The 25,451-nt window shown below is 47.6% G+C and overlaps 1 protein-coding gene across 13 annotated transcripts in view; it reads right to left on the reverse strand.

The window, feature by feature from the left end:
- Positions 1-25,451, reverse strand: part of SNX14 (sorting nexin 14) — a 2,214,134-nt gene that overhangs the window by 514,730 nt on the left and 1,673,953 nt on the right. For all 13 annotated transcript variants that reach the window (XM_069606348.1, XM_069606351.1, XM_069606342.1 and 10 more), the window contains one exon: positions 21,607-21,718. In XM_069606348.1, the coding sequence (XP_069462449.1) occupies positions 21,607-21,718 (112 nt within the window). The remainder of the gene's footprint in view (positions 1-21,606; positions 21,719-25,451) is intronic.

A 25,451-nucleotide genomic window follows, 5' to 3' on the forward strand; every position in this document is an offset into this window, starting at 1 on the left:
CTCATCCAGCCTCCCCCTGAACTATAGCATCCCTCAGGGTTCCGTGCTGGGACCCTTTCTTTTCACTCTCTGTACCTCCCTTCTCTCCCCAGTCATTTCTTCTTTCGGCATTTCCCACGACTTCTACGCTGATGACACCCAACTCTTTCTTTCCTTCTCTTCCTTCACATCTGATCTCCACCTCACTCTTTCTTCCTGCCTCACGGCCATAAAAGATTGAATGTCATCCCACTTTCTTTCCCTCAATACTGACAAGACTGAGGTGCTTTTCTTCCCTCCTAACACTCTCTTCCCCTTCTTCCCCTCCCTTCATCCACTTTCCACCTTCCAACCTCCCCATATCTTCCCATGCCCGCAATCTCGGCCTCCACCTCGACTCCTCTTTCTCTTTCTCCAACCACATCTCTCCAACCTCTCGAGCCTGTCGCCACCACCTCTGTAACATCCGCAAGATCCGCTCCTCTCTCACATTCCATGCTTCCAAACTCCTAATCTCCTCCCTCATTTTCTCCCACCTCTTCTACTGCTCCTCTCTCCTCTTTGGACTCCCTGTCTCTCACCTAACGCCCCTAAAATCCATCTACCACTCCTCTATCTGTACTCTATTTCTCCTCGGCCCTCGAGACTCTATTTCTTCCTCTCTCTCTCAACTTGACTGGCTTCCCTTCCTCTCACAACTGAAATTTCAATTCCTCTGTTGTCTACAAATCTCTCCATGACTTGGCGCCCCCCTACATTTCCTCACTCCTCTCATTTTACTCCCCTTCCCGCTCTCTTCGCTCAGCAAACCTCTACCTCCTCACTGTACCCCCAGCCCCATGTGCTTCCTCACCTTCCAACTCCTGGCCCCCCTACACTGGAACTCCCCCCCGCTCTCCATCCGCTCCACCCCTACCTACTCATCCTTCCGCCACTTCCTGAAAGCCCATCTTATTCACTTCCCCCCATGACTTTCCTTCCCTACCCCTCCTCTCCTCTCCTACCCTTGCCCCTCCCTCCTTTCCCCCATCCTCTCTCCTTCCCCTCTGACCTTAAATTAGTAACAAATACTACTCAAGGGCACCAGATCACTCCCCCTTCCCTTCCCCCCCTCCCTCAACCTCCCCCTACCTCAAATCCTACACCGTAACTCCCTTCACCTACCCCCTCCTCTACCCTCACTCCCTCCCTCTCCCCCCCATGTAAATAGTTCTACTCATTGTTCTAATGACCTGTTCATATTTGTATATATGCCTCTCTCTCACTTTTGTACCTGTTTTATTGTAAAGCGCTTTGGCTTAAAGTGCTATATAAATTCAATAAACATAAACCCATCCTCACCAGGTGCCTTGCCGTCTTTAATTTCTGGATCGCCAGCAGTACCTCCTCCATTGTAACCTCTGCCTCCATTAAACCACCATCCACTTCCGTTAGTCTATGGATCTGCAAGTCATTGAGATATCTATATATTGCATCACCCAATGCTGTAGCCGGTTGGGCATAAAGCTATCTATAATAGGCTGTGTGAGAAACCCAATGACATTTTCACCCCTATTCCCCAGGGATCCTCTGTTCAGTTGGCCTCGGAAGAGCCATTACATTTTGGATCCCAACACTTGGGGTGGACAAACGAAGGAGGATCACCTGTATGGAGGGTCTCTGAGGACTGGGGAGGAGGTGCCAATGGGTGAGACATGGTATCCCCCCTTTTTGGACAATGGCCCATCCTACCTCCTCTGCCTTTGTAGGCTACTGTGACTGTCATCCTGTTTTTCCCCTTGACAAAATACAAAAGACTGAGACGGGGAAGAGCTCTTCCAGAGTAATGCAGATTACTTATAGGAAAAAAAACAAAGTACTGGGACGAGGAAGGTGCAACCTACAGTCTTTGAAGGTCAGGCATGCCCCAATGATTAGCCTAATGTGAGTCAGGCAAGTCAAGCCAGTAAAGTCCAGAACTCGCACAAGCAGCTTGTTAGGGAGGCTCAGGTGTATAAAAGGTGAAGCTCTTAGCAGAAATTGTTCAACAGCAAGGAGAGCAACAGGGAGGCTGCATGGCGGAGTCCAGCAGGGGATCCGTTTTTGTATGAAGGTTGCTGTGGGACTAGGAAGAGCAGCAAGGACCACAACAGGGAGGCTGGGTGGCTGAGTCCAGCAGGGGATCCCTGGTTTTTGGTGAGTGTGCAAGGTGCAGCAGAAGTTGTGTTCAGTCTGACGGTGTCCCAGAGTGACCAAGGTATCGAGTGGCCGGAGGTCTGCGCAGGAGTGTTCACAGAGTGGCGAGTGAGCCGTGTCTCCAGGGAGCCAGACATAGGGACTGCAGCGAGCCGTGTCTGCAAGCAGTCCCTGTGCTTCCCAGGAAAGACTGCTCGTTGCCCTGGCTTGAAGTCAAAGGGGCTGGTGGAGAAGCCCAGTCTTCCTGAGAAGAAACGAGGAGTGCTGCTTCCGAGACACGGTCGCCGGTGAGTTTCATTGACAAAGTGAAACCCGGCGTGCATCTAAATACAGATGCAATTTATGACTGTGTGATCACATACGGCAGGCTGAGATGCGTGAAGCTGAGGGGAAATGCCTGGCCGGTACAGAAGGTAAATGACAACCGGGTAAATGCTATGGCTCCCTGAGCAGTTGAGAAAAGGTTGTCTGCCGAAGGGAGCCAGCGAAATGGGAGCCAAAACAAAAAGGCTGTAAAAAGCAACCGGAGAGGTGAAACCGAGTTACCAGAAAGAAGAGAAGGCTAAGGACAAGAACAGGGTGATTGGTTGTGTGACCTGTGATGGGTGGGCTGTGTGGTCCAAAACCGCGCCAAGACCAGAAACCCCTAACCCAGCAGAAAACACCTTAAAGCCTACAGTAAAGATAAAGAGAGCCACTTGTTGCGTGACCTGTGTCAGGTGGGCTGCATGATCCAGAACTGTGCCAAAACCAGGAGGGGCTACAAACAAGGCATTGACAGGTGAGGAACCCTGTGAAGAGATATTTTGTGCTGAATGGAACTTGCTGCCTGGGGAAGGGAACCCTAAACTCTCTTGTGAACTTTTGTTGGAACGGAAACTGCAGTTTGGTGAAGGGAGCCTTGAACACTTGGCGAACTTTCGCCTTGTACTGAACTGTCTGAAATCCAGAAAGTGAAGCCAGCAGAATGTACAAGTCCTTTAAAGAGAACAGTTTATTATGAATAAGATCCTGGAGCGCTGTATCGCTCCAGACTTTATGTTGTCCACTTTTTAGTTGAACTATCCCATCACTATTAGTTTCTTCTTAGTTGTGAGGGCAAGCATAGGTTTAGAGACACACCAACCTTTTTGTTTGGACATTCTGACTTTGACAATCCTTAGTTTATTTAGGTTGGGAAATCCCGCCATAGTGATAGGGCCAGATAGACATTCATCCCAACACATTATCTTGAATAAAGGTGTTCAAATTGTCTCCTCCGTGTCCATCTTGATAACATGCCTGTTACAAACCACAGATTAGACTGGGCTATCACCCCCTCAACCATCAGGGTCCCATCTACCCCACGTATCTGGTCAACTCTCCTCTCCACCCGGCACCCTCGTTCCCTGTTGGCCAGCAAGGTACCCACTATGTCTCCCTTTTCGTAGTATTTCTGCCTGCTATACCTCATTCTTTTGACCACTTCCCCTATCGACACCTAGCGGAGCTCTTGCCTCTTGTCCCTCATCTCCATTAAGAGCTTCTTGATTATTAAAATCCTTGCTTGTAAATTGGGATCTCAGACCATTCAATTATTTCCGTAGTCTACCTTCTACCAAACGCCTTTCTCTCTTTTTCTTTGCCTCCTCAGCGATAAGTAGACCTCTAACGGTCGCTTTGGCTGCCTTCCACACCGTTGCCATAGGCACTTCCCCTGTTGTTGTTTACTTCAGAATATGCCCCTATCTCCGTCCCCAGAAAGTCAGTTAACACCCAATCCCTCACCAGCGTATCATTACATCTCCACCTATGCACTCGTCTATGTGGTCTTGCCACCTCCACTCTACAACTAACAGCTCATGCTCTGACCACGTAATCACCTCCACCCTGCACACCCCAATGTCCCCCGTTTGCTCCTGTGGGACAGAGAGGAGGTCTATCCTTGTGTATGTCTGGTGTGGAGGAGAAAAGAATGTGCAGCCCCCTGGCCCCAGGAAGTGATACCCCCAGACGTCAGTCCAAAGGTGATCCTTTAAAAGATGCCCAAAGTCACTACCCACCTTTACTGACCACCAATCTACACTGAAATGGCTATAATTTAAAGTCACCCCCAGGAGTGTGGCTCCCTCGTCCCAGTCATCTAATAATGTTAAGATCCGTTGCAGGAATCGCATCTGGCCTGCAACTGACCCCCAAACCTCTTCTTAACCTAAATCTCTGTCATCTGAAATGTTTTCCCCAACAAAATACCCACCCCTTCCTTCTTGTGGTCCTTGTGTGAAGCCCAAAAGACACTCCCAATATCCCTACCCGTGGTCATGGATTCCGTGCCCTGACTGCAATGGGTTTTCTGCAGAAATGATAAATTACCCACCGTAGTAACTGATGTACTCCTAGTCCATAGTTCCCTTTCCTCCATACTGTATGGGCGTCCCTCGCTAGGGACAAGAAACGGAAACTTTTTCATCAGAAAAAATTATCTTCCCCTTTAAATTTAGATATGCACGGGGTGCGGCCCTGGGAGCATGCGCTCCCCTGACTCCGCCTCCCGGTACCACTCCTCAGTCCCCTTTGACACGTCAGCAATATTATGCAATTAGATGTTACTGGGGAGGCTGGCGGGACGTATGGAGGAAAGGGGACTCTGGACTAGGAGTACGTTAGTCACTACAGTGAGTAACTTCTAATTACTCCTACATCCCGTCCCTTTCCTCCACACTGTATGGGCAATTATAACTGAATGCAGCCCTGGGGAGTACAGCTGCCCCTCGAAGAACACACGCTCTTCAGAACTGTCTGGCCAAATGCTGCATCCGATCTGGCGCTGGCATCAAAGCAGTAGTGTTTACAAAAGGATGATAGGGAGGCCCAAGTAGCTGCCTTGCAGATTGCCTGCCATGGGACTGGTCTTTGGGAAGCCACAGCCGTGGCATTGGCTCTGATGGCATGGGCATGCACGTTTGCTGGCAAAGGTCTGTGCTGCCTCTCATATGCCTCATTGATGGCCATGACCATCTACCTTCCTATGGAAGCATTGGAGGCCTGACAGCCTGGTTTTGATCCGCCAAAAGTGACCAACAATGCATCTGATTTACAGAAGCTCTTTGTCCTGTCCGGATAACGTTTTAGAGCACGCCTGACATCCAGACAGTGCATCATCTTCTGAGCCTCACCCTTTGGATCAGCAAAGAACGTTCGTAGTACTATTTCCTCGTTAATGGGAAAGGAAGAAACAACCTTAGGGAGGAAGGCAGAAGCATCCCGAGTACCACCTTGTCCCAGTGAAACGTGGTATAAGGCTCTGAAGCCACTAGAGCCTGAATCTCGCTGATCCGGCGTGCTGAAGTGAGACCAACTAGTAGATCTGTCTTAATAGTCACCAGCCTGATGTCTCCTGATGCCATGGGTTTGATGGGTTTGTGCGCCAGGGTGCCCAACACCACGTTAAGGTCCCAGACCGGATGTGGATGCTTGCCCGGAGGATATAAGCTTATCAGTCCTGCCAAATAACTTTTTACCACTGGATTGGAAGAAGAGGGGATTTTGTCTCTAGAATTCTTGTAGGCCCCTTTGCCGCAAGATACGTAAGGCAGGTGTCTACCAGCACACCAGAGTGAGCAAGATGCACTGAAAGGATAACATCGTCCAGTGAGCATGTCAGTGGTTCAACCTTGTTCTTCTTGGCCCAGTGGCAGAACCTGGTCAAGCTGCTCCTGTACCGACTCCTGGTGGAGTCGCTTCTTGCCCCTTGTATGATAGCCAAGTTGTCCTGTGATAAGTGTTAATGCTTCAGGGTGACCTGTTCAGGAACCAAGCTGCCAGGGCTGCTGCAGAGCGGGGTGAACCACTGTTCCCCCCTGGTGGGAAAGTCAGCGGGCTGGACCCAGCCAGAGGTGTACTGGAGGCTGGTCCGACATTCGAGGAGCTCCGAGAACCAAGGTCTTGCCGGCCACCATGGTGCTATCAAGTTGAGTCGAAGGCTCTGTGACTCCCTAACCTTGCAGATTACCCTATGAATCAGCGGAGTGGGGGAAATGCGTATGCATTCATGCCGTTGCATGTGATCTGCAATGCGTCCCCGAGTGATCCCCTGCCCTGCCCAAGCCAGGATACAAACTGAGGGAACCCCTTGTTGATGGTGGCGAACAGGTCTACCTGAGGGTAGACCCACCTGTCGAAAATCCCCCTCAGGACCACTTTGTTCAACTACCATTCGTAATTGGCGATCCCCAGCCTGCTGAGCCTCTCTGCCTCCAAGTTGGATTCCCCTGGCAGGTGGACTGCTGATAAGTAAATGCTGTTGGACAGTGCCCACTCCCAAATATCGATCGACAGCCGGCAGAACGGAGGGGACCTGGTACCTCCCTGCTTGTCGATGTACCACATGCAAGCGGAGCTGGCTGTCTGGATGCAGAACGACCTGCTGATGACCCTGGGGAGAAACGCTTTGAAAGGGAGCCATACGGCCATCATCTCGAGACAGTTGATGTATGCCAGCTGTTTCTGTCGTGACCATACACCATGGACACTGAGGATTTACAGTGTAGCCCCCCCCCCCATCCCTCTAGGGATGGGTCTGTGGTAATGGTGATGATCTCCAGAGAGGGCTGCCTGAACGGTCTGCCCACTAAGAAGTTGGCCTCTGCAGTTCACCACTCCAAGTCCGGGTGCAGGTGCTGTGGTATGCTGACTAGAGCTGCCTGGGAGCTGTCTCCTGATTCCAAGAGGCTGAGAAATGCAGCTGCAGCCTCCTCATTTGGACTCTTGTGTGTGGCACCACCAGGAGACACACCGCCATTATTCCGAGCAAGTGCTGGTACCACCATGCTGCCATCACTGGTCTGCTGAGAAACATGCCTGGTGGCCTTCCTGATTGCCAAGATCTTGTCTGCTGAGGGTAAGATCCTCTCCACCCTTGTATCCCAAATTAGCCCCAGGAATGTTAAGGACTGAATGGGCAGTAACAGCGACTTCTTGAGGTTGATAGAGAACCCCAGATCGTATAACATATGCATAAGTTATGAAGCTGTGCGTTGTACAGCCTCGGGAGACTCTGATATGACTAGCCAGTCATCGAGGTATAGATAAAGGTGGTGGCCCTCCACCCTGACCAGGGCTGCTACCGCGTTCATTAACCTTCTAAAAACCCATGGGGCTAAATTGAGGCCAAAACGCAGGACCTTGTATTGAAAATGAAACCCCATGATCCTGAACCTCAGGCAGGCATGATGGGGTTCCCAAACAGAGACGTGCAGGTAGGCATCTTTCAGATCCAGGGAGCACATCCAGTCTCCCCACACAGTGTCTCCACGATGAGTGATGGAGTGACAATCTTGAACTTTTGAAGGGGTAGGGAATGGTTCAAGGAAGAGATGTCTCAAACTCTCAGGCCAGCCTGGTCCGTTTTCTGAATGGCGAATATCCAGGAATACAATCCAATGCCTTGCTGTGAAGCTGGGACCTCCTTCACCACTTGACTGGCGATAAGCCAGCAGATTTCCGCCAAGAGTTGCCGTCCCAATCTGTGGAAGTGGGGGGGAGGAAAGAGGAAATGGAGGAATTGGCAGACGGAAACCCGTGGAAACTACAAAGAGGATCCATAGGTCCGCAAACCTTGTCCGCCAGGAATGGATATGAAGGGCAAGCCTGCCCCCAACAGAGACTTGTGGATCAGGATGACATAGTCACAGCTTTTTACCCTCTGAGGCTGGTGCATGAGAGTGGGATTGGAAAAACCCCTTGTGAGAGGATGTGTGTTGCTTGTGTTTGTGCTGGCTAGGAGACCGGGCGGTCTGTCTAGCGGGTCGCTCCTGAAAGCCCCTGAAGCCACCGAAGATACGGGTTCTGTCTGAGCATTGGTGACTTTGGCTATAGGCCTTGGGTGCCAACTTTGTCAGGATTGACGAGGACCTAACTGTTTGTGACCTATTCTTCTTGTCCAGTTCCTTATCCGAGGTCGAGGGAACAAGTCCCCATCTTCAAATGGCAGGTCGAGAATGTGCTCCTGCACATCAGGGTTAAACCCGGTTGTCTTAAGCCAAGCTTTCCTCCTCATATCAGTGGCGATACAGATAATTCTACCTGCTGTATCGATGTGAGCCACTGTAGACTCCATATCTTGGGCCACAATTTTGGCCTCTGCCAACCCAGCCCTGAAGCGTGCCTGACTATGCACGGGGAGCTGTGGGCGGAAGTCCGCAATTTCCCACCAGAGCTTTTGATTTACTGCTGCCAACATCGTGTCAGCGTTGGTCAGGAGCAGATGGAGCGTGACATTAGAATACATCTTTTTTGTCGTAGCACTCCAGCAGCTTTTCCTCTTCCCTAAGAGTGCTGAGGTGGGTGCAGATGAAGACTGCGGTTTGGAATAAAGAGAGACTGCAGCGATAACAGGTGAATGTGTTTGGGGGTGCACCGACAGTATGAGGGAGTCCCCTTCCTCCTGCCTATACTTGGCATCCATGGCATTTATTGGTAGGCTGCATGGAGTGTGGCTTCACCCATCCCTTTTTTGCCAGTGATTCTACATCCTTCGGTAGAGGGATGCCAGTTCTTGTGGCAGGGCAGATGGTCAGGACCTCAGCGAGATAACGTGCCACAGGTTGCTCAACTTGTGGCAGCGAGATCCCCAGGTATTCTGCCACACCGCCAGCCTCTCGTGGAAAGCCTTAGCTGATGAGGGACTATCCTGATCCTCGTCCTCGTCAGTGTCACCCGCTGTGGCCTGCAGGCGGGAGCTGTCGGAGACGTGCTGGGACCGGGCAGCTGTGGCGTGCTGACTGCCAGTGCTGGGGGCTGCTGAGGAGTGTGACTGGTGTGAGCGTGGGAACCAAGGGCTGAACTGGAGCTGGGGTCTGGACCACAATCGGAGCCTGAGGTGGTACCGGAAAGGAGCATGTCTTTGATGACCCCCCCACCCCCCGAGGATGGTGCCCATCTGCTGTGATTTCATGAGGGTAAGGAACGTTTCAAAGAACCTATCCTCGCATACAGGGGAAAGGCTTTGGTTGTAGGAGCTAGGCCGTTTGGCTGCTGAGGTCTTGGGGGTCCTTGTCGCACCAAGCTGGGGGCTGCGTACTGCCCCTGTGATGATGTGGTCAGGTATGACGTTGTCACGACTCGCTCCCTTCGCTCCCGTTCCCACCACTTGGGGGCGTGAATTGGGGTTTATTCCCTACTGGACTGTTCCTCCGAACCTTATGCTACAGTGCTGTGATGAATTGGGAGCGCTAAATCCCTATTTTCCAAGCTACTTCCCTTCCGGATCCATTCCAGATTTTTGGCAGCCTGCATGCTTCTTTAATCAAATGACTATGCTTCCCAGAATGCCTGGCCCACTGCTTCACCTCCACCCTTGCAGGACAAGGTTGGGTGGAGGATAGGCAACACTTGTGGCTGCAGGTGCAGCAATCAGCACACCTGAGGCGTGTGCTTTTTAAGTAGCTTTAAAAGCCTCCGTTTGCTTCAGTCCAACGCTGGTCATTGATGCAGTGTCCCTGTTTGTGACTGGTCCCTTGTTCCTGGTGCTCAGCTTTTTGCCTAGTTCCAAGTTTCTATTGTCTTGTTCCTTAACCCTGGATTTCGAATTTATTGTGCTTAATTGATTTCTGCTTCCTAGATTCCCTTTCTGTCTTCCTCAGTTTGGAGGCAGCATTTCTCAGTGCTTTCCCTTTTTGATGCAGCCCAGTTGGTCTGTGTTCTACATTTCTTTGACTTTGTCCTTTGCTGCTGTAAACCTTGATGCTTAGCCTTCCTCTTTAGATTAGCTTCCTGTCTTTTTCCTTGCATGGGTGGGGGAAGTTTGCCATGGTAATTTCGTTTTCCCTGCTCCTGTTCCTTACTTTCTCTTGGAATCCATTCCATGTTTTCCCTTGCACTTCTGCATTTATTTCCGATTGATTATTAGGTGTGGTGTGCTGTTGTAGCTAGCTCCTGTGTGAATGCCTATGTTTTCCTCACTATTCTGTAATCACTATTCCTACCTGCCCCTTGTCTTATGTATTTAGTTATCCTCCCATTGCTGTTATAGCCTTTCTGAGTCCCTGTTTGACCAACAGGGTTCGTGGGCTTGCTGATATTCAAGAGGTATTTCTCGTCCTTGTGAGTACTGTTTTTAAGTTCCCTTATTTAATACCATCAAGAGTGTTAGTTCACAGATCCTGTTGTTGCTTGCCCTCTACGCGGGCTTCGCGCTGTCAGTACCTTAACAGCAATCGGGGGTAAGGCGCTTGCCGACTTTCCTTGCAGTCATAAGGAGTTTCTAAGTGCTTACCCCACATCCCTTTTCATATTTTTGTATTGTTGTCACACTCTATTTGCACTCCTGGGTTTTAGCATACATGAGTCTTGATTCCTGTGTGCACGTTGTTTGATTCAAGGCTATTCACTGTGTGATTTTGTGCACATTTCCCTTGCCATATTTGCTGCCTTTGTACTCGCCTGACATAATGACCAGCCGCTATTCCCATTGAATATGGCAAGTTTAAGAATGAAAGGCAGCAGGGTCTCTAACACGTTTGTACAGAAAGCTTCCCCTACATTTACCGGTGACAATTAAATCGCTAGTCCTGACTTAAATGAACTCCTTGTCACGGATGGGCATTTACGTGCAGAGAATTTTTCCCACAGGATGGCCCATCTTACATTGCCTGATCCTAGTTCTGTCTTTTATTCTGATCCAGATTCTATGTCAGCACAAGCCTTAGCAGCAAAAAACAACACACTGTTAGACTTATTATACAAGAGTACCTCTGTTGTTGAACCCCATGATTCCAGTTGTGCTTCACCTCAGATTGAACAGTTTCATGATCCAAAAATGAAGAATGGAGGGGTTCCTTGCATAACTTCTGTTTTCTACCCTCAGTCTAAAGCATACTCCTTTGCACAAGTACATACCGTGGTCCCTAATGCCAAGAGGTCTGAGGTCAATGGTTTGCTTAATGGAAACACAGACCAAGTTGGTAAGAGAAAGTATAAATCACAGAACCTGCAAGCAGTAGATGACAATGTACAATCGGTGCACATCCAGATTGCTAGTGCAGGATCCAGCCCAACTGTGACATCATCACAGTTACCCCAACTCGACAAATATCCTCCCCTCCCAACTCCCCGTATCCCGTCCCCTAACCCACAAAATAACACTCAAGAATCAACTTTTCAACTCATTGGACCTTGACCCCCCTCTTTTAGTCACCCACTCTGTGCCAACAGGGCCTGAGAAAGTCCCAAGAAGTGGGCCATGGAGCACACTAAAGAAAATAAGGGCCCAGACGAAGTACCAAGTCCCCCTCATGTGTCGTCTTTCCGAGGTGAGGGAGTGTTAATTCACTGAAACTTCCTCCCTCCCTGCGTCTTCCAAGATTTCCCTTAAGACTCTGAGGTTCTCTGTGATGTCCGGACCCCTCCTCTCCTTTCCTTTCCCCACGCCGGATCTCCATCAGGTCCTCCATGGCACGCACAATGTCTCCATCCGACACCAATTGGAACCTCTCTCCCTCCCATTCAAACACAAGTGCGAAGGGGTAGCCCCACCAATATTTCACTCCCTTCTCCTGGAGCTATCTGGTGAGTGCGGCACATGACTTGCGCATCAGAAATGTGCGGGCAGGCAGATACTGGAAAATGGAAACCTTAGAATCCTTGTATTAGATGTCACACAGTCGCCTGACCTTCTCCGTGACTTTCACCTTGTCTCCACAATAGTGTAGCCGAGCCAGAACTGAACGCAGCCTTCTGCTACTGCCTCCAGCTCGATGCACTCTATCCAGGATTACCCGCTCACCTTCCTTGGAGCCCAAAGCCATTCCTATGATCTACTGAATCTTTTGCTCCAGGCTAGCCGTAGATTCCCCCTCTTTCTTCCACATTCCAAAAAAATCAGAAGTAGTTGCGCCTTTTGCGATTTTCAATATCGTCCTCCCCGTATTTCCTCCAGGATAATTTGGATGTCACTCTTAATTGCACCTATCTCTGCGGTGCATGGGTGGGTGATCCCATCTCCCTTCACCATTGCCATCTTTCTACTATCTGTGTAGTGGAACTACAAAAGCACCTCTGTCCAGCTCATCCAGCTGTGCTCCATCGAGCAGCGTCAACTTAAGGCAGCATCCAGACCGTGGCACCCCAGATCCCATTTCTCGAGTCTCCCCTTGACCCTGCTGCTGGGGGGTTGATTGCGAACAACCGGATGCATTGATGCCTCTGCTGCCCCGGCCTTTCAATACTGGGCAGCGTCCTCAGTGGTCCCCTTCAGATCAATACTCCTCTGGGGATCTCCCGCATCAGGGTGCTCACATCACCTGCTCGCTGCACCCCCCCCCCACCCCAAGGCCCATGGCCTCTGCTGCCCCCGCTGTTGCAACTGCTCCTGACAGGGAATGTCAAGGTGCCCCTCAGACAGGACTCCTTGAAAAGTCTGCCACTGTCCAGGTCTCCCTGCTGCCTACCTGGAAACTAACCAGTTTGCAACACTCTTTTGCTGGTCTCCACATCCCAATCAGTAGGGAGCCTTTACTGCCTGCCTCCCTAGAGCGGCACAGCTTCCCTCATCTTCCACCAGCTGCCAGTGCACCGACGTCCTCCCAACTGGCGCCACAGAGGTACATCAATTACTCCACCACACAATGTCTCGGCCCCCTGACCACCTTCAGCACAGGTTTCAAGGTTTCCACATCCTGTTAAGCCGTTAAGACCTTGCACAATCTGCAGGTGAGCTTTTCTCTTCAGACAAGGTGATGGCAGTTATGTTCCGGCCTGCCACCTCAGTGGTCTCCCCAGTCAATCAAAGTGTCCCTCTGGAGCCATCCAGTGAGCCCTCCACACAGAACTCAGAAACGCTTGCCAGGCGGGCATCCAGGTTTTTTTGCTGCCGGCAGCGGGGATTGTGGCAAGTCCCACCTCTGGGGATGGGGGTGGAGAGCCAAAGCCACCACCGCTTCTCAATTTCGTCCCGGTCTGGAACCAGCACTCGTTGCCCACGCGGCTGCTTGGCCTTGACCAGGCGGCTCCACTCCTCCTCCTCCACCGGGCTGTGGGTTCAGAGTCTCGCCGCAGGCCTCGCCACACCAGCCCCTGTTTCTCTGATTCACGGCCATTAGCCATTGTAACACACAGTGGTCAAGCAGGTATCCTTGATATTGCGCTTATTGGACTGCTTTGGTTATCATTAGTAGAATGTGGAAGATATGTAGCATCTGTTTATTTAGTATATAGGTCTATTGCACTCAGAGAATCCCACTAGCCTGGCTTCCATGCTAGCCTGCCTGTCCCATCTAGAAGATGTTCTAGGACAACCAGTCTATTGCCCTTGGTAGCCTCAGGGGTAGCCTGCCCAGAATGCCTAGAAAAATCTACAAAGGTAGATGGTTTTTTCTTCCCAAAGAGGATCGGATGACGCAGCGACATCCAAGACAGGCTCATTCTGAGCTCTGGTATGCATAAACGCACCACTTCAGTGGACATCTGTCGCAGGTACGGCTTTCCATCCATGCACTCTATAATACAGCTACGAGTATAACAAATTTGGCCTAAGTGGTCCCATAACCATTTCGCACTGAAACGCTGGACTTGCCTCAACACCTCTGCCATTAGAATACAGCGACAATCTATGACAAATTCGGTTCAGCTAGGTACATATCGAGTCTCCTCCACTAGTGCTCTGTCATGACCACCCTCAGCAACCGCCCACGCCAGCCCTCCTAAATCCTAATCTTAGCCAATTGCGTACACACATTTTAAGCCTCCTCTTACAACATTCCCATACCTGGTATTTGGTCCCTGAGGGTGTTCCTACCACAAAGCGCTTTGACGCCACACAAATGAGAAAAGGCGCTATATAAATGACCACTACAATACAATATTAAGTGGCCACTACTGGTAAAAGCTGCAAAATGGTGCATATACCTGGGCATAAAATAGCACTGCCAGACAAATATGCTTCTAATACCTATACACAAGCCAAACTGGTTGGATTTGCCAATGTTGGTTTTTAACAGGACTTCAGTGACAGGCACGCATACCACTTACAGGTCAAGTGGCTGAAGGCAAACCGGATTAATGCATTTTTTTTACACCAGTAGCTCCTTCACTGCACCAATTCAGTGCCTGATACTAAGCAGTGGCAAAACACTGGAGTGGAAAGCCCACATTCTCCCTTCCAATTTCCAGCCCCACTATTCTGAGTTGGATGGAAGAATTGGAGGGGAGCAGCCGTGCTTTCCAGTTGCAAAAGCTCATCAAATATTTAGTTGTCGGAGCAAAGTGTGCACCAGTGTTACTACAAGGATTTCTAAAAAACCTGCCACTTTTCTTATTTGCTAAAGACTCATTGAGCCTCCTCCTTTCTCCTCTTTCTGATCACACCAGACAATGTTTCTAGACAAGTCTGATCTATGAAAGTGTCGTCCAAGTAGGTGCTCCCCTGCTCCTCCAGAATCATCAAGGACCACATTGTCACCTTTTCTCCAGCCTTGGTCAATTTCTGGAATCACTCTTTTGCCACTGGAACTTTCCCCTCTCCCTAAAGCACTCCCTTGTGCACCCCCTCCTGAAAAAACCTTATGCCGATCCTTCCTGTCGGCCAAACTACCGCCCGATCTCGATCACTCCTTTCCTGGGTAAACACCTGGAAAAGCTGGCCATCTCCCAGTTTACTCTCTACACTAAATCTGTTGGTTGTCTCCATGACCATCAGTCTGGCTTCAGAGCAGCCAGAGGCACATAAACTGCTCTTCTGATCAACCGTGAAGATCTGCTCACTAATCTCGACTCTAGCCATCTCTCTGCCCTCATCCTCCTTGGGTCTTTCCTCCACTTTCGACACAGTTAATCATGACATCCTGATCAATCGTCTCTGTGAGAACCTGGGCGTCACAGATCAGGCCCTGGCTTGGTTGACCTCCTTCCTCCTGAAGCGACCATGGCAGGTCCAACTTGGGTCCTTTCTCTCCACCACTTCTCTCTCCACATGTGGTGTTCCCCACAGCTCGAACCTCTCCAACTGGCTTTTCAACGTCTACTTGGCCTCTTGGGCCCACCTCATCTCTACCTTCTCCTCTAACTTTCAGTGTTAAGCGGATGACACTCCGTTCTCCTTCAGGCTCCCCTCAGCCTCATCTCTCACTCATTCCTGACTGTCTATACACGATTCAGGAGTGATGCACCTACAACTACCTCTCCCTTCATGCCACTAAGACTGAGATCCTTCTCACTGGGACCCCTGCTCCCGCTTTCCCTCTTTCACTCTGGCCACCCTCCTTGGGCCCTCTTTCTGTGCATTCCTGTGAGGCAAAAAAATGTGGTGTCATCTTCGACTCCGCTCTCTCCTTCTTGCCCGACATCAAGGACCTTGCTAAAAAGTCCCACTACCAGTTGCACCTCCTCAGAGACATTATTCATTTTCTCACTTTCCCTGAGAAGCTCACCGTCTCCAGAGCACTGGTTCTATTTAGGCTGGACTACTGCAACAGCCTCTTTATTAATCTGACTTCCTCTTCTCTCCACCCTCTGCAGCTAATCCAGAACAGGACTGCGAGACATGTCCTTAGCCTCAAACCCAGGGATTGTATCTCTCCAGCCGTGAAATCTATCCACTGGCTCCTGGTGGCTGTTCAAGTTCAAGGCACTCTGCATTGTCCACAAGGCTTTCTGGGGTTGGGGCCCACACTGCATCCAACTCGCTCTTCCTAAACACCTTCCTTCCTGAGCCCTTTGCTCATTCACCTCCAACCCTGAGGGTCAGACACTGCTCGGAGCAGAGAGTGGGTGGTAGATCTCTTTCCTCTGCAGGTGCCTCCCTCTGGAATGGCCTCCCTGCCCCTCTAAAATTTGAGCCGGACCATCTGAAATTCTGGAAGTAGTTCAAGGCCTTCCTTTTCGCTTCTGATTTCTCTCTCTCTCCCCTGCTGACCTACCTGCCTGCTGCGCTGACTAGTTGCCTGGCTACCCTCAGAATCTCAATGGGCACCAGGCGCCTCCATGACCAGTAGCCCCTGCACTGCCTCCGGGCCTACTGTGCACTTCAGAGCTGTAACTGTAACCGCTACAGTCCCCTGCCTCTGTGCACTTACCGAGAGCTGTGCTGCCCTGGCTGCACTTACGTAGACAATACTGCCCTGATTACCCTTATCCCTTCCCTCCCCCAGGCACTTCTCTTCCTCTACCCTCTGCACTTGCACGATCTGAATGACACAAGGCCTAGTAAGATCGCTTGTTTTGTCCTCCTTTTGTCTCCCCTTCCTTGTCTTGTCGCGCCTAGAAACAATTGTGTAAAGCCACGTTACAAATGACTCATATCATTATTTTAAAAAGTGGTATTGCCATAAACATGCCCTTGCACTGAGTCTACATACCAGCCAACAGGGCAGTGTCAAAGAGTTATACCAAATGGGACAATAATGTATGTTTTATAAAGAATTAAATCAATGCTGAATCCTACCTGAGGAAACACGCAAAAGGTAGCAGTGCATAGTGGAAGAATTGAGCACAGAGGGACAATGCAATCATAAGCAGAGCTGTACTGTGAATGTTTTTATAAAGAGCGTGACACTATACAAGTGTAAATCTACGGGAAAATAAAATATGTACATAGATCAATTGTCATATCTTTGTTGTGAATAGTTAATTGTTTTATACCATAAGCACTTTAAACAATGTTAGTTCTTGGGGTTCCATGTCATTTCATCACGTGATGTTTTTTCGCGGGGTTCTTTACCGCAATTTTTTTTTTCGCATAAAACCCATCACATTTTTTTTTGTTGCGGGATGGGGGGGGGGGGTTCCCCACCTCCCCACCCAGAAACCCCACCCATTTTCAAAAAAATGTGATGGGTTTTTTAAAAAAAAAATTCGTGGTAAAAAACCCCGCGAAAAAACATCCTGCCACGAAAGGACGTTGTATCGTTCTTGGTGGACTTTGTGCCCCCATAGTCCTTAGCAGCAATGAAGGATCGTCTCCCCTGGTTCATGCAATTATATTTATTGCATTGCATTAAACATGCAAAAGAAGGGCTCTGAAAAGGAGAATCCCATTGCAGTGCCTTCATGAAAAACCCTCGGGCGTTGCCAGGCTGTGCATCAGGCACATGCAAAAGCGCATGCTCCACACTCTTAGTGCAAAACAATATGTTGCTTTTAAGAAAAGTGTTGCTCCTCCACGGAACAGCACTATTCTATGTTTATATCCACCTGAGATCGTGCCCCGAGCCGTTAACTCTGGGAAGACTTCTTTGAAATAACGCAGGCAGGAATTTCACGCACAAAGTTTGCTGTCACTGCTCCACAGCACTAGCTCCAAGAGATACCAGGAGAGTATGTTTTCAGAGGGGAGGGGCAGGAAACGGCATGGGAATGGCCATTGGGATTAACATGGCCACGGGCAGTTAATGGTGGGGTAAATAAACATAAAAAGCCCTCCTCGTATTCCATCTCTCCCTCACTGTTGTACTCCAATGGAATAGTTCCATTTTATAGGTGGTCCGTCTGCCACCTAATATCCAAAATTAAAAATATAGGTTAGACAGTGCTCTTTCATTGGACATTTCCATTAGACTGGATAGCTGACACCAACTGTATCACAGACATCCTCTCTAACTATCCTACGCCTTGGTCTGATCATAATACCATAATCTACACCACTACCATTACCACGAAAAAAAACCCTCCTATCATAGCACCCACAACATCATCTAGAAATATGATAAATGCTAACCAAGACAATAGGATTCCACTCCTAACGCCTCTAATAGACCCCGCGCACATTGATAATGACCCATCAACACTGGTCAGCAATTACAATAAAGTCATGTCGTCAGCCATTGAAGTAGGTCCTTTGAAAATTAAAAAAGCCAACCCCTCTGCACATCTCAATTCTTGGTTCACCCCTGAACTCCATACCATGCGTGCTACCAAAAGATCTGCAGAAAACATCTGGCTAAAGTCGCCAACTCAGGCCAACAAAGTACTTTTCCAGACACTAGCTAACAACTACAAAAAGGAAATTATCAAAGCAAAGAGTGAAGTCTACAACCAAAGACCCTCTAATGCCCAATCCAACACTAGAGAACTCTTAATTCTTCGAGAACTGGAATCACCAGCACCCACCCCAGACCATCCCATCAAAATCGAATAATGGTGCTCCAATATCCAAAACGCCTTAGCAGACAAAGTTTCTCTATTACAATAAAAAAATTGCACTAAACAAACCTAAACTCAACCTCATTCCCTCTCTCCCAATGACACAACCTCCATCAGCACTCCTTAAGGATAATAAATGTACCTTTTCGCCACTATCCATCCCTGACACCATTAACATTATTAAAGGGCTAACACCTCCCAGATGCAAGGGCGACATCTGCCCCGCAACCTTGGTAAATAATGTGCGTCTGAACTCGCACCGTTTATCACTACTCTGAACAACAGTTAATTTGCCACCAACACAATCCCGATGGACTTCAAAACGGCTTGGGTTTTACCATTACCCAAAAAACTCAGACCCTAGCATCCCCACCAATTCTGTCCTATCACCACAGTACCATTTTACCTAAAAAATCTGGACTGTGCAGCTTAGCTGCAGATCCAAATAAATACTGGAATGTAACAATCTATTGGGCCTAAAACAATCAGGCTTTAGACCAGGTCATGGTACGGAAACTGCACTACTAGATTTGAAAACACAGATGGACCAATACAAAGATAAAGGCGACCTGAGCATCCTCCTTCTGTTAGACCTCTCTGCATCCTTCGATTTCTCAATTATGACATCCTATGTCAACAGCTCGAAACTGCAGCCCACTTCTCTCCAGAAGACATCAAATGGATAAAATCCTTTCTCTCAAATCAGACCATGAGGGTGTTCTCGGACACTGCATCAGCCCCCCCATTGCGGTGACCTGTGGCGTCCGCAAGGTTCTTGTATGTCGCCGACACTCTATAATGCATTCACTAAACTTCTAGTTGATAAGTTAGACAAAATGGGTATCACGTATACTACCTATGTAGATAATACACAAATATTCATCCAAATTATTGGATGCTATGATACTGACTCAAAACCTCGCTATCCAGGCCTGGATGGCTCTGAACGAATTGTGTCTTAATGATGATAAGACCAAGCTGATTATAATTGGAAATAAAACCAATTCAAGCAATCTCCCACAAGAGTAAAAATCATTTAACATTGATGATAACACTATTATGGTCGCTAATGAAATAAAAACTCTTGGTGTCTACATCGACTCCTCCCTCACCTTGAATAGACAGGTTAACTCTATAGTATCCTCGGCTGCCTATACATTCCAACTGATAAGAGCCAGCAGACCCTTCCTTTCTCCAAACAATTCCATAACCCTGGCTAGAGCACTGATATTTTCCAGGATTGATTATTGTAACTCGCTATTCGCTGGAACTAGTATTAGAAATATCACAAAACTACAAACTGTACAAAACAACGCCATTAGAGCAGCGCTAAATATCCCCTTCAACGAACACATTTCGTCCCATAGGAGAAATATCCACTTGCTCCCTGTCCAAGAAAGAATCACATTTACAATTCCTACACTCACACATAAATGTATCTCAAAGAAGGCACCTGCCTACCTTAGCAATTTGATTAGCAAAACCCAATCCACCGGACCCACTGATCTTTCTACACTAACCTGCTGATCACCCCAAGATACAGAAGGCACAAAGCGGGAGGCTCAAGTTTCCCACTGATTGCACCCAGACTATGGAACGCTTCGCTCTCCCCATTCAACTTAGAAATGACACCTCCTTCTGGTCATTCAGGAAAAAAGTAAAAACCTTATTATTCAAGTCCGACTTCATACTACCTTCACCATGCCTCTCGGCCTTCAGCCCCCTTCTTGATGACCCTACTGCCACCACGGCAATCACCAGGTTTACAGAGACAGTACAACCCTAGCTGTTTCCTGACTGTAATTCTTGGACGTGCATTGGACATGTATCTTAGCTGCTCCTTATCTGCAAACCTTGATGGTGAAAACGATAGGTACACTGACTCCCCAAATGTAAATATTGCAATTGCATCTTTATGAAAAATTGCAACAATTTTAAATGTAACCATCTTCTTAAGTTTTTAACGCCTAGTTGCCTTTGGGCATTGCCTAGCTGCTCCTTGTCTGTAATCCTTGTCATCCTTGGTTGTTCCACGGATATGCATTCTGACTGCAAAAATGTAAATATTGCAATTGTATCTCTATGAAAAACACTGTAACCATCTTAAGTTTTTAGGGCATAGTTGCCTCTGGGCTTTGCGCGCTTTACAAATGGTCAAATGAATAAATAAGCTTCACACTTGCCCCTGGAATAATCGCCACAGCAGCCCAAGCCGCTGGAGGAGATGTGCGCTCAGAAAGTGGGTCTCCTTCATGGGGAACCCTAAAGCCATAACAAATGGCCTGCACCCCTGCTCCTCGAACCCGGCCAATGTGTTCAATTAAAGGTTAATTCTGAGGGGGCTTCCGTGCAGTATTATTCCACCCACATCTGCACCTTTGCTTCTCAGAGAGCGGTTTATGCTGGCATCCTGGGCACTTCAAACTAGCCATAGCCATAGCCATAGCCATGGATGTGGCTCCCACCAGATTTTCAAATAAAGAGCAGCGGTTTGCGTGTAGGAAAAAAAGCGCCCGACTTCCTTTCTCTGGGGAATGGCTGTTTAGAAAGCCCTCGTTTCGGGAAGGGTTTCTGTTTTGCACTCTGTTTGCTGATTGAGTGGGCAGCCAGTCAGCGACAGTTATCTGTCCCCTCTCTGCAAATACCGTAATTACCGTCCGTAAACAACCACTTCTCTCTCGCCACAGGAAGGCTAAAAACAAGGCCGCGATTTATTTTTAGACTTCTTAAACAAAAATGGATTGTTAGTCTGCTGCTTTTAGTCAATCCAATTAGCTATTGTGATAAAAGACTTCAAAACAATTTAAATGGACGTTATTTCATGGCCGTGTGGCTGGTATTTTGTACACGCAGACTATACAAAGATGACACATTCAGCTGCGATTTTGCAAAGGACGGGATTAAGTTAGCGTTAGTGTGTACGTTCGTCCTGAATTCCCATAAGGAATCATTGTAGTCCCGCCCACTCCACGTTTATTTAAAGGCGGTTCGGCACATCGGGGGTGCTGCCCTGTACCCCGGCCTGTCCTCTCCTCATTTAGTTTCATTCCTTCTGACAGTAAAAAGAAACCGGTCTGGAAATGTAAGGTGATATCCGTGTTCACCGTCCAGGCAGGAAATACGGGTGGGCATACTCAGCAAAACGTCCATCCATATACATCCACAAATCCTAACACGGTGGGCGTGACACTACAACAGTAGTTTCCACAGGCAACCCAACCCAATCTGCATTATCCAACAGGTGATGTGGCCTAGTTTGACAATTTAGTGCAATCCGCGGACATCTGAATTCTGCCCAGCTGTGACTACTAAAGGGTCGTGATTAGGGATCTTACTCACCAAGGTTCACGTCCGGTAACATTTTATCCAGAAACTGTGTCTCCAGACTGTTGGGGGACAGGAAGTCTGCCAAAAGTTGACTATTAGTCAGCTCTGGGTGCTGCACAAGATTCTGAAAAAGACAACAAATATCCATGAAAACACTCATATCGCGTAGCCAACATGTTTATTCTTGAACACAAACATTGCATTGCAGTTCAGGGTTACAATAAGTGAATCGGACACGAGTCGTGGCTTGGCAATCTCCGTGTGGAATGCGTTTGTGTTGCCCTTCAGGGGAAAGGCCCGTTTGTGCGTGTTGTACAGTCCATGTTTCCCCTTGACCCAATGAACCCATGCGTGTTATTTTGGAGCGATCAGGGGGATACAGTATTATGGGTATTGCGTTACCGGGGTTTACGGACCTCCACGCTTTGACGGTTGCTTGGGTCCCTAGCTTGCATGCGGTTGAGGTCATTTTCCAGGGGGTTCCATATATGGGTTCATTTAGCTAGTGACGTCGGTTCCAGACAATGGGCTTGATTCACACAAGCCCTTTATAACGCTCTGTGAATCGGGCCCTATGTGTTTTTCCAATCTATAGGACTGGCATGTTGAGTTTCACCATATCCTGTGCGGTGGGACAGTGTAGCCACAGTTGAAAGGGCGATCTAGACTCGTGCTTGGGTCCAACATCGGAGTTCCTGTGGCATGAAAGGGTCGCGAGGGCCTGCTTACTTCTGAGCATGTAGATCTCCGACTACTGATGGGGGTTATAACCCCCGCCTGCACATAACAGCCCGAAAGAAATGATCACATGGTTCCTGCAATACAATTTAGATATGAACCCTGTCCTGCTGCTGGTAAGAAGGAGTTCGTAAAAACCGTTTAGTAATAGATCACGGGCAACTTATGCAACACTAAGAAATCACATGTAAGAGCCGGTACTGAAAGATGATTGGTGGGCCTACCGGAAGAGTGATGTGGGTGCATTGACAGAAGACTGTTGATCTACTCTTTACAAGCACAATGTAGGCGTTTAGATGGGAAACTCTCTTCCATGCTGCAGTGCTGCTGCTTATAAAGTAAAGGTAGTGACCATTTGAACAAATCCACTGCTTGTTTGATTTTACCAAACCAAATAACACGGCGATCCAAACCTACAGCACAGCCGCGGTTCTGTATTCATCCTAAATGCCTTTTCAATTTTAGTCCTCCACTGCCCTCTGCTGTACGCCTTAGGGAGCGCGCTCTGATTTTGAAAACGTGATTTTTGTGAGACTTGCTTTGCAGATGTGTCTGCTAGTGCTGCACGTTTAAATAGAGATAGCTCTCACGACGCTCCAAAATGAGGACATGGGTTCAAAATGAGGACATGGGTCCAGATTACAGAAACTTTGCACCGGTTTAAGTGCAATTTTTCATGGTATATGCACTAGGTCAAATGTTGCCCTGGTCAAAAAAAAACATGCACCTTCAATACACTTTTGCATGAGGGCAAACTTTTCTTGCACTTGCCCAATTTTTTGTCATGGTGCATAGGTTTTCTAATATGGCCATAAGGTTTTTTGCACTAGGGCAAACTTTTCCCTAGCGATAACAGCATGCAATTTAAATTAACCAGTGCAACGTTTCTATAATCTGGCCCACACCTTCTACTGCCATTGGGAAATAGTTTTCAGTAAGACTACAGTAGGACACACCGGGGCCCATAGTTACAGATAAGGTAATGCCCCTGCCCCCTCCCCCCATGCCCCCTAGCAAGAGGCTTATTGCTATTAGTACCCCACGCCGTTAGACTAGGGCATTAATAATGACTTTTTAAAAATTGCATGACTGCGCACCTGACTTAAAAAAAATGACCAGCTGGGAGAAGGGACTATAGTCACTTTGCCCTTTCCATGGTGGCCATTGAAAAATGAAGAAAAAAGTAAATACAAATGATGGCCGCCATGGGCTTTCCATGGCGCCAGGACACAGCTGCGACTGCAAGCAGTGGCGTAACAACGGTTTTGTCGGGTTGGTACAAGCTCATTGTCCCTCGCCGGTTAATAATAATTCCTATAGAGACAGGACATTCTGAAGTGCTGATTATAGGAATGTGATAAGAGTTTGTGTGTTTGGGTCTGTGCTGGTGGATTGTTACATGCTTTACTTAGCCATAGCTCCTTCCACGGGCAAGCGAGTGCATGAAGGGTGAAAGTCAACATGGAACGAATGGGAGAGATAATGGACTGATGAACAAATGAACGAGTGAGCGAAGGAAGGCGGGCCAATGGAGCAGGGATAAACAACTGATTGTGTCAGAAAATGGGTACGTGTCCTAAACGATGGATGAGGGAATGGATACATACATGATTGCCATACTGTACACGAAAGGGCCAGAGATCAATTTAGTGGACACGTGCATAACCAAACTGAATGAAAATGGACAACGAGTGAATGATAAAGGAAGGACAATATTAGGAGAGAGGCGGGAAAGAGGGGAAGGAAATGGGCATTCAGAAGAATGAATGGTTCAAATGGATCAACAGAGAAACAAGCAAGAGCATGCATGTGAGTTATATGGCGAACTGGTGACAGAAGTTCACAAACTGTTGAAGTTTTAAATGACAAGTAGTTTATTTAACGTTTTTAAAGGAAGTTGCCTCCATTTGGGCAGGATGGTCCTTCACTACATGCACCAAGTCTCTTGTACACACTCTAGGACTTTCACTCCCATGGTGCAATGCCTTCTCTTTTTTATTTTTGTATTGTGCATTTAATTATTAATAAAAAACATTAAGCACATTGTATTTACAAATTAAAAACTAACATTTAAATAAACATAAACATACATTAAATGCATTTCATGGTAGTCAATCGTTAAAATATAATTTCTAGACGAATACAGAAAAAAAGGCTAAAAAATAAATATGGATACATACAGACGGAAATGGCAGAAGAATAAATACAATAAAACAGGAAGCCTTAGATAATATACAAACCGCTTCAAGTCAGTTGAACAGTATTTGGTTAAGTATCTACATGGAGTTTTCATTTGAAAGCTCTGATATGAGTATTTTTTGTATCTTTTTGTTACATTAAATGTGTCCACATTTTTCCCTTTATCCCAAAGTGTGGAATTATTTTTCATTATCATTTCGTAATTCGGGTTGCCCAATAACTCATCCAATTTTACACCCAACATAGATAAGAAAGAAAGAGCATCTTGCCGTAACTCTACAATGAACATATTCTTATCACCAAGTATTCACTTCTTACCTACAAGCTTCTATACAATGTTGGAGTTATTATTCGTTGGTAAGAGCTTTAAATAAAGTAATACTCTTTGTAGGCCCCAGATTGTTGACGATGACGTAAAACCGTATTCCAATCCCAGAGCTTCGATAGGTATGGAATGCAGGAGATTTATCACAGTTTGCAATATTTTTCCCTCGATCCTGTCCAGCCAGACAATGTATCTGCCTGGAAGCACAGATATACCATACAGTATACTTAGAATGAAACTCGTGCAGTATATTTCTAACAAACCTTCGACTGTAAAGCCCCCACCTTGGAACAATAAAATGTTTTGCCACCAGCCATTTCTTCCAAATGTTCTGTAATGTTAAATCTCCATAATAAGTTAATGGAGGATTAAGTTTAATTGGAAAACCCAGGTAGATATATTCATCGGATATGACTAATTTATTGTCATCTAATTTCCAGACAAATGCTGGACCTTTTGAGACTTTACCATCCAGGCATATTATTTTCGTTTTAGAAATATTAATGACCATATGTTTTTTTTTTTTCATAAGTGGCGAGAGGATCTATTGTACGCTGTAATCCAAGAGCGGTCTTGTCGAACAGACTTGTATCAG

The sequence above is a fragment of the Ambystoma mexicanum genome, chromosome 4p (assembly GCF_040938575.1).
Source record: "Ambystoma mexicanum isolate Mex_15411 chromosome 4p, UKY_AmexF1_1, whole genome shotgun sequence".
In the NCBI taxonomy this organism is placed as follows: domain Eukaryota; kingdom Metazoa; phylum Chordata; class Amphibia; order Caudata; family Ambystomatidae; genus Ambystoma; species Ambystoma mexicanum.